The sequence below is a fragment of the Neomonachus schauinslandi genome, chromosome 4 (genome assembly GCF_002201575.2).
Source record: "Neomonachus schauinslandi chromosome 4, ASM220157v2, whole genome shotgun sequence".
Lineage (NCBI taxonomy): Eukaryota > Metazoa > Chordata > Mammalia > Carnivora > Phocidae > Neomonachus > Neomonachus schauinslandi.
In genome coordinates this window covers 177323485-177333951 of record NC_058406.1, presented here as the reverse complement: position 1 = coordinate 177333951, position 10467 = coordinate 177323485, and the positions used below count along the sequence as shown (strand labels likewise).

General features: G+C 44.5%; 1 protein-coding gene across 1 annotated transcript in view; it reads left to right on the top strand.

Annotated features, from left to right (window-relative positions):
• The window catches only part of ADCY8 (adenylate cyclase 8), a 259560-nt gene that overhangs the window by 84210 nt on the left and 164883 nt on the right, over positions 1 to 10467 (top strand). The window contains exon 3 of the mRNA XM_021688464.1: positions 8134 to 8264. Within this exon, the coding sequence (XP_021544139.1) occupies positions 8134 to 8264 (131 nt within the window). The remainder of the gene's footprint in view (positions 1 to 8133; positions 8265 to 10467) is intronic.

Sequence of the window (10467 nt, the reverse complement as noted above, 5' to 3'; positions counted from 1 at the left end):
AACTAATGATGTAATGTATGGGGATTAACATAAGAATAAAAAAAAAAAGAATTCCTCATATCAGTGAGGTCATATGATACATGTCTTTCTCTGATTGACTTCCTTTGTTCAGCATAACACCCTCCAGTTCCATCCACTTTGTTGCAAATGGCAAGATCTCATTCCTTTTAGTGGCTGCATAATATTCCATTGTATATATATATACCACATCTCCTTTATGCATTCATCTGTCAATGGACAGCTTGGCTCTTTCCACAGTTTGGCTATTGTGGACATTTGCTGCTATAAACACTGGGGTGCATGTACCCTTTCTGATCCCTACATTTGTATCTTTGGGGTAAATACCCAGTAGTGCAATTGTTGGATCGTATGGTAGCTCTATTTTCAACTTTTTGAGGAACCTCCATACTGTTTTCCAGAGTGGCTGCACCAGCTTGCATTCCCACCAACAGCGTAGGAGGGTTCCCCTTTCTCCGCATCCCCGCCAACATCTGTTGTTTCCTGACTTGTTAATTTTAGCCATTCTGACTGGTGTGATACCACCCTAATACCTTTATGTACTTGTCTGAAGTTTGGTGAGAGTAGCAAGCTTTTCTTTTTTTTCATTAAATTGTGTCATTTTGAGTAAGAAAGAACTTGAAAAACAGTGATTACTTAAATAAATGGATGAATAACATTAAAAGGGACCCCTTTTCAGATGTATGACCATAGAGAGGTGGAAATGGAAAAAGACAGAGCTGGAAATTCTTTAGTACGGGTTACTCGGGTTTCTCTGAGAATGTGCCTTAATGTCATGGCCAGTCTCGATTTTATCCACTTAACCCTGTTGTAAGAGGTGCTCTCTGAGAGCAACACTTTTACTTCTAAACAACCTAAACGGGAGTATTGAATGCAAAGGACATAGCTAACTCTGTGACCAGTAGTTTATTACTAACATGGAATAATTAACATGACAATGGCCACCTGTTAGCACAGCAACAAGCAAGAGATATTTAGTAAGCATTTATTGGGTTCCTACTGTATACCATAGTATATACTATCCAGGTGGAATTCAGACTTACATGTTCAGCAACTCTGGAAGGAAAAATTGAGGTGGCTTTCATGGAGCCCCTCTATGCATTAGGTATTACATAGATTATCTCAATTCCTTCAACACCCCCCAAGGTGGGGATTATCAGCCCAATATCAAGAGATGTGGCTATGTAATCACACAACTAGTAGAAGAAGGACAAGCAGTACAGAGGTCCTTCCACCTCTAAAATCCAGGTTCTCCCATCCCCTAGATGCCAGTTCTTAAGCAGAGCAGTGGGAGCTAGTCAGTTTGCTGAGTGGTTTTTTGGGGGGGGGCGGGGAGGATCAGGGGATACTGAAGGAAGAGGCAGAGAGCTCCAAGACTCATCTTTCTCAGGTTAGAGAAAGACGCATTGCTCTTTCCTTACCATGCTCTCCCTTGCCAAGCCCCATGTGAGGAGTTTTGAAAACCAGAAGCGGCAGTTTGTCAAGCAATTTCCTTTTGGTGCGTGCTATGTAAGAGACAGCCATGGTGCTGCTCTGCGGTGGTTGAGATTTTGAGTGCTTTTGCACTAGGGAGCTTGTCTGCATTCCTCCTTGAGCCCAGGCAGCAGGTAAGCAGTCCCTGCTAGCACTGAATGTTGTTTACACTGCAGTGTACAGAGACTGTATAACTCCGGGTGCTCTGTGTTGTTCAGTAGGTCCATGAGCATTGCTGGGCATCACTGAAATGACCGTAGTGAAATAGAGAAGACAGAACACTTTGGGTTCCTAGGCTATTGTATGAGCAGGGTATCTATCTTTCTGACTACCTATTGATTGATCAATCTATATCTGTATCTGTCTACATATATATTTACATATTACATATTTATAATTTAATATATAATTTATATTTATATCTTTTATATATATATATATATATATATATATATATATGTATACCATTTTCCCTGTTTTGTATGGTTTCATCCCTTGTGGAATTTCAAAAACTTTTTGGAAAATTTTCCAGCCCATATACAATGACAGTACCGTCCCTTTGTCTCTCCATTCTAACCCTTCTCTTTGCCCGCTGCCCTGGCCCACATTCAGATCTCCTCTCCTTGCTGGAGACATGGCAACAACTATGTCGCATATTTTCTGTCTGTCCCCTAGCCTTGCAACCCATTCTCTAGGGTCACACAAATAATGATGTCACCTCCCTTCTCCGCCCCCACTTAAAAAATCACTTGCTCCCTATTTCCCTATTAGCTGAAGATCGAATTCCTTGCCATAGGATACAAGGGTCATTCCAAGGGCACCTGGGTTGCTCAGTGGTTAAGCGATTGCCTTTGGCTCAGGTCATGATCCGGGATCGAGTCCCACATCAGGCTCCCTGCTCGCCAGGGAGTCTGCTTCTCCCTCTGACCTTCTCCCCTCTCATGCTCTCTCTTACTCTCTCTCAAATAAATAAATAAAATCTTAAAAAAAAAAAAAAAAACAAGGGCCATTCCAAACTGTTCCCAGGGAACTCTCAAGTCTCAATTCTGACCAGTCTTTCACAGAGAACCTTCAACCATGGTGAACTCACCCACAAACTTGCCCTGTGTCTTTGCTTGTTGCCTGAATGGTCTTCCCTCACTCCTAACTGGTGAACCCCTATTTTTTAAGACACCATAATATCCAGCTGGAATGTCTCACCCTCAATAAAGCCCCTCTGTGAAGTAGGCAGAGCAAAGTTCAATGACCGCCTTTACACCTTAGAAAACTCAGATTCGGAGAGAGGAAGGAGCTGGTCCAAGATCAGACACTGAGTACGCCCATGCCAGAAAGAGACTCAAATTCAGGTCTTCTGATTGTGATTTCCGACCTATATGTCAATGTCTCTTTGTTGAAAATGGCGCAATACTTTTCTGTGTCAGAGAAAAGTGGCAAACCTTACGTGAAAGAACCTTTCAGCGCTCTCTAAAAGGACTGAAATCCTCAAGCCATACGAAGTGCTTAAAAGAAATACTTTTCAAGAGGCGATGCTTGGCAGCAGATTGGGCGCCTAATGTCTGCTGCGTACAGCAAATGTGCTCTTTTGCACATTTGACTAAATTCCTTGCAGGAGAACTCAGCATCATGATTTTAGTGTCATATTGCCTTTGGTTTATCATTTTATTACCAGAGCAAAAAACTGCCTTCCTTTTTATTCGATTAATATTATCCTGGGAGTGGAGGGGAGTATTTTGTCGCTGACATTGTTTCAAACAGTCCGTGAATGGTGATAATGATAAAAAGCAAAGCAACTCTTAGTCTTCTTACTATTGTTTTAAGTTCTCTACAGACCAGGGACCCGCTTATTGTCTGCACCTGGGGTGGACCACTCCCCACTTCATCCCCCCGACTCCCAGGGCATGTTGATCAAATGTATCTCACGGGGTTCTGAGGATAACCGCAGAAGGGAGCTACTGTTATCATTTTGCACATGAGGATGATAGGCTTGGAGATGTTAAGTCACTTGCCTGGGGACACACAGCAAAGTTACAGGATCTGTGAAGGCAGGGCCTGATTGGCCTTATGTGCTGGGGCCTCCCGGTATACAATAGGCATTTAGCAATGCTTAAGCAAATCAAAGAATGAAGAAAGAGCTTTGTTTGGCAACTACTAAATGAAGGGATCTGGGAAAATCCTAACTCCTTAAAAAGAGAAAAATAAGAAAAAGGTCCCTGAAACCTGAATTTTGTTACTCATCCTTTAAGTTCTGTTCCGTATTGTGGACTATAGACTATAGAGTAATGCTGGCTATGATCTGTGAACTGGCCACTGGAATGAATTAAAACACCCTTGATGACTACTGCTATTTAATAGACACCTACTGTATGCCAGGATCTATGAAAAGGGCTTGAGTGTAAACCACAATCCTGGGAGGCAGGCAGTATTTGTTCCCATCCTGTAGATGAAGAAACTGAGCCACAAAGGGGTCATATAAGTTATCATGGTCACAAGGCGAGCCAGTTGTTGAGCTCAGGCAGGACTTAAGATTGCCTGACTCCAAAACTTTTGGTCTTTGCATTTCTGGGCAGAACTAAATTTCCTGGTGGTCTTAGACCCCCACCAAGTTGACACGGATGGTATCCGGACTGTCAGCCCCCTCACTGAATCAGCCTAAAGAGCATATACAGACTATGGCTTTCAGAGCCAGCTCAACAACACCTTTTGCATGACTGGGCTCACGCTTAGCTTTCAGAAACAGTAACAGTTCTGGGTGACAGTTCCATAAATTCCCTTTCAGATACAAACTCAAATGCCAGAATCAAGATTTTGGTAATAAAAATGGAAGAACTTTCATTTTTACAAGTGTGACTGAAGCTTTTCACTGTGTAGTACGATAGCCTTTTTATATTCTGTCTATTCATCCCCCCCCATACTTCCTGTGTAACATTCCTACTTCAAGAGCTTAAAGCATTTGCACCCAAGTACCATTCGAGTTCTAAAACAATGCTTAAAATAGAGCATGCTTGCCAGTGAATTTCATCAACATTTGGGCTGTGGTTACAGCAAGCTAGACACTAGATCTAATTCTTTTACCAATACTAACTCACTTTATCCTCCAGCCCTGTCAAAGAGGTGCTGTTATGGGGCACCTGGGTGGCTCCGTCGTTTAGCGTCTGCCTTCAGCTCGGGTCATGATCCCTGGGTCCTGGGATCGAGCCCCGCATCAGGCTCCCTGCTCAGCAGGGAGGCCTGCTTCTCCCTCTCCCACTCCCCCTGCTTGTGTTCCCTCTCTCGCTGTCTTTCTCTCTATGTCAAAAAATAAATAAAAATCTTTAAAAATTAAAAAAAAAAGAGGTGCTGTTATTATCAGCTCTGGGTTGCAGACGGAGAAACTGGTACAGAGAAGCTAAAGGATGTGGCCCAAATCACAGAGTTAGGGACGGGCCGAGTTAGGTTTCGAAGCCAGAGGCTACCTCCGGGGCGGTGCACGTGACCACCAGCCTACACTGCTACTTCCGCTTACTGACCTTCCCTCCAGGTTCCCTGCTCTCCACCCCTGTGGTCAAAGCGGAACCCTTTTCAGGGACAGCTATTTGTCTTTTACTCATCTATTCCTTCTGCAAGTGTGCACTGGCTACTGTTTTGTGCCTCTTTGTTGTCTGCCATGTCCCCGCTTGGTTGGGACTTACTCTCTCCCCTCTGTATCCAACCTGCCCTTCTCTTAATGGTCACTTCAGTGATGACCACGCTCTTTATTGTGCCCCTGCACCTGACCATGAGCCTTAGGCAGGACTGAATGTTTGACCCAAGCAGACTCCTTATGCACACACGGTGAGTCTTGAACTGAGCAAGAATCTTCTCAAAATGGCCAAAGAGAGAAGGCATAAGGTACAAGGCATACAAAGATAGAAGGCATAAGAACTCTCAGTAAAGGAGAAGTGAGAGAGCCTCTTGCTAATTTGTAGGATAAGTAGAAATCCAAGTTCAAGGGCAATAGTCATTAAGGTTCACTGGGTCAAAATAAATAAATAAAAATCTTTAAAAAAAAAAAAAAAAGGTTCACTGGGTCTTTTTGTTCCCAAGACCCAGCCTCTCAGTTTTGCCCTTAGCTTCCATGAGACACCACAGTATCCTTAGGATAAAGCCTGAGTTTTCTGAAACTCTGTTGAGTTGGGTATCGATCTGTCACCAGAGGAATCCAGATAAATATGGCTACCCCTTCCTTCTAAAGCCTGTGTTGGGTTCTGGAAGTGGACAGGACACCGCCTTGGCTCTCAAAGGCTTCGTGGCCTGGGGGGATGACAGACATCCAAACAGGAATTGTAAAACCACTTTAGTGGAAGTAATCAGGGCGCGCGGTTGCTTGATTCATTGGAACAGTAGATTAAAATGGGGAACTATTGAAAAATTATACTTGAACATTTTATTATGACTTAAACATAAAATAATACATTCATTACCTGGTCTTTTAAAATAAGGCCAAGGCATTTATTTTTAGCTTTGATCTATTGTTTCTTATTGAGACCATAGCTAATTGTGCATCAGCCAAGACTTCTAGTTTCTTAAAATGGAGCAAGAATTTAAAAGTTCTTGCAATATTATCAGAGTGACTTTTGAATTTTTATCACTTTTCTCACAAACATTCATGGCCACCTGGCCCATGTCTTAATTTGGTGGTGATATTTTGGTTACTCAGCATTACCAAGTCTTCCCGAAGCATTCAATTCCATTTTCATACAAACAGCAACACTCATTCCTACTTGTTTAAAAATTTTAATTTAATACCTAATTAAATAGAGTGAACACACTCACAGATAAACCGACATAATTGCATTTGGGAACAAGCCCAGAGGCTCCTGGCCTGCATGGGACTAATATGGAATAGAAGCTGTGGGCATTTAGAGAGCTCCTTATGAGCTGGGGACCTGTAAGTGCCCAGCTGACAGGTATGAGAGAGGGACTGGAAAACGTGGACCCACTGAGTCAGGTAATCCAGAGCGTTGGTAAGTGGAGGTCAGCCAGGAGAACTGGTACTGCATTCAAGTAGTCCAGGAACTGGTTCAGAAGTTGGTGGAGGTTGCCATCAGGGCAGAAACAGGCAGGTCAACATGGCATAGGATTCGGGGTGGGGGGTGCTTCACGGAGGGTTTCACTTCAGCAGAGCCGTTAGAGAAGGCATCCCCGGGGCAGGTCCAGGACGATCAGAGGAAGGCGTGGCTCCTCTGAATAACTGTCTGGTTTAGAACACTTGGGTGGCGAGCCCCTGGACCAGGATTGAGCATATGCCTTCTTCCTGAGACTTGGCACAAATGTTTAGGCTCTGCAGATCCGAGTTCTCATCACTTGCTCTGTGCCTGGCTCTGAGTCTTGATGCCAAACTGAGTAGAAGCCCAGCCTCTCCTCCTTTACCTTTACAGCTCTCGCAAGGCTCCCAGGACCTCATCGGTGGCTTACAGAGCAGTCTGCCCCGAGTCACTGGGTTCTCTGCTCATGCTGCTAGCAAGAGCTTACCCCTGACTTACCGTCATAGTGCTTGTCGAGCTCCTGCCAGCCACATTCGCCTGACCTCTCTGCTACCATGACTGTCACTTCTTGAGCCTGTCATCTCTGAGACGGAGCCTGTAAGCCCCCCAGGGAATTCAAGATCACATCTGTTTGTTCACTCCTATATTCATAGCGGCTAACATACTTGTCTACAGGAGAATCTCAGTAAACGTGTGGAGTGAATGAATGAGTGAATTTCAAAAGAGACTGTATCCCATAGCCTCAGTACTCGTTGTCCCCCTGTGCCTGCAGCACCTTCTCTGGCTTTCTGTAGGACGGCTCCTTCTGTCCTTCAGCTCCCTGCTTCAGTCACTATTCTGTCCTTGAGCTGACCGTTCAGCTGAAGTAGCCACCAGCTCCTCTTCATCTCTTCCAGGATCTGTTTGTTAGCTCTAGAACACTGGCTCTTCAGAGGCAAGTGCCATGCCTGTTTTGGTTTTCTGCTGATTCTCCACGCCCAGCACTGCACCTGTCACGTGGCACCTTCTCTTTGACATGGTAACTGAATGAATAAATGGATGAATCATGATCCAAGTTCCAGTGGCGGGGAGGAACCATAAGCTTAAGTCTCTGCCATCTGTGTGTTCACCATTTGTTTAGGACGCATTTATTGAACTTCTACTATTTTCAGGAACTGAATGCCCCTCAAAGCCGTCATCAGCCCCTACTCCCATCCAGCACGGATGCATGAGCAGGGCCACGGATACCCAGGAAGCTGGCAAATAGTGCTAATGAAGACAAAATGGACATGATGCACGGTGATTTTCAAGAACCACGCTTCTCAGTCTCATGATGAGACAGCTTTCAAGAGAGGAGAAGCCTCATCGTATGGAGCTCCGTGGGCACTTCACTGATAAAGCCCTTTGCATGGGAGCAGAGTTAAGGAGAGCAGAGAGGAGGGAGGGAATTCATGCCAGGCCTATCGCACGTTTTAGTTCATGGAATGCTCACAACAAGTCTGGGAAGTAGATGATTTTATTTCTATTTGCCAAATTAGGAAACTAAGGCACAGACATGACCAAGCTCACCTAATATTACGTGACTATCAGTGATGGAGACAGGGTCTCAGACTTGCTGGTCAGCCTAACAAGCCTGTCCCTCTCCATTGCTTTGTTCCAGGAGCGGCTCGTGCTATCTGTGCTCCCCCGCTTTGTCGTCCTGGAAATGATCAACGACATGACCAATGTTGAAGACGAGCACTTGCAGCACCAGTTCCATCGGATCTACATCCACCGCTACGAGAACGTCAGGTGAGAACCATGCATCCTCCCCCGCCGCCCCCCCCCCCACCACCACCCTGGCTCCTTGCGTGATCTGGCTGTGCACCTCGCTGCTCTCATCTGAGTGTCATGACTTTTGTCTGCCTGAATGTCAAAGCCTTTCTTTATTTGGTTGATTAATTCATTAACCTGTGATTATTCATCATAGAGTTCCTTTCCAAATTGAGGCTCAAGAAGAATGTCAGAGAAATGCAATTATATTGGCTTGCCTGCCTTTATATTTCGAGTGGAAAAGCAAAAGCCTTTTACATTATGATTGAAAAAAATAATTCCAGGATGTGATCTAGACTCCTCAGGAGTGATCACGTAGCTCTTCTCCTTATATCCCTTATAACTTTCTTCAAAACAATATAAAAAAGGATTACAGCTGATTTTGCTTTTGTAAACATACTTTTGGCCAACCATCCATCCATCCATCCACCCATCCACCCAACTACCCACCACTCACTCACCCAACTATCTACCCACCCATCCACCCATCCGCCCAACGACCCACCCCCCCTCCCACCCATCCACTCATCCATCCTTCACCCATCCATCCATCAGTGCCCTCTCTGCCGAGCACTACCCTGGACAATATGGTATGTACTGAAAAATTAGAGGTGGGGGCTCCTTGATGAGGCAGGGCAGTTTTAAAATTCCAATTCTACTTCTTCCTTGTGTGTGACCTTGGGCAATTTACATAGCTGAATCTTAGGGACCTTCTCTGTAAAACGGGCATTTTAATAACCACCTTGCAGGGGTTGATGCAGATGATGTGAGTGAAGATACATATAAAGCATAGAATAGGGGTAAGCATATAGTAGAGCATTGGACATATTGTAGATGGCTTCAGACATGTTTCCTAATTATAAGCAGAAACAACCTAACCCTGGTTGATTTAAAAGAAGTCTGTAGAAAGGCTGAGTAGTGGCTCACAGAGTAATTGGGGAAGGATGGAGAGGCAGGCTCAGCAAATGGGCCAGAATCACAGCTGAACACTAGGCCAGTGAGTACGCTGCCTCCACTGTTTCTGAAGAATCCACTGCTTATGCTACCAACTCTGTCGCCTTCCCCAACACAGCTGCTACCTCTTGGATTCCTCCTGCAGTGCCCCAGGATCTGGAGTGGCTGACTCTGCCTTCCCCCACCCCGTGTTCCCCCGGCCTCTTTGTGCTGCGAGTTAACTCGGGCAGATGTGTCTGATTGGCTTAGCCCAGTCACTCACCAGAAGAGCAGATTTTTCATGAGACGATTAATAAACTAAGAATGTAAAAAAAAAAAAGTGCCTGGAAAGCAGATATCTGACATTTGCAGCTTGTACAGTAGAATTATATCTCCCTCCCACTTAATATCATAGAGTGAAAATTCCCAAAAGTAGGAGAAAAGTTTATATCTTAAATAGCTCTAAAACTGACCAGTGTACCCTCTTGGTTCCCTTCTTCTTGACTTTGGTCGGAGGGAGGAACAACTTTTCCTTCTTACCAGCCTCTCTGGGCATTCACCTGGCATGCTGGGACACTCACTTGAAAGGAAGTCCAGCAGAAAGCATGGTTCTAACCCAGCAGATGTATTCATAGAGGTCATTATCAGAGTTTTGTCCAAGAATAGAGCTACACTGGTTTAGATGCCTGGATTCCAAAGCAGCCTTTTGTCAAATAGCTGCTCCCATGAAAGATACTCCCCAGATCCGCGAATTGGTCCCATCCGTAATGGGAACTCATCAATACCAGTTGTAGACAATAGGCTCAGGGAACCATCTATAATTATAATACATTGTGGGATTCTATTTTTACAGTGAGCAAAGGGTGCAAGTGGATCATAAAAAGAGGAATACCTGGAGTGAGGGGGGTGGGGTGATAAAAGAAAGCTTCCTAAAAGAGATGATTCTTATTTACCTTATTGGAAATTGAGTCAGCTTAGTGAAAAATATCAAAGAAAAGGAATCTTAAACCGAGGGATTAGTACAAGTGAAGGCTGAACAGTGAGATCTGTCTGTCTATATCTGTATCTCTATATAATATATAACATATATATTATGTATATATGATGATACTCTCGGATATTGATGATTATCATTATTATATGAGATATATAGGGGCGCCTGGGTGGCTCAGTCGGTTAAGCGACTGCCTTCGGCTCAGGTTGTGATCCTGGAGTCCCGGGATCGAGTCCCGCATCGGGCTCCCTGCTC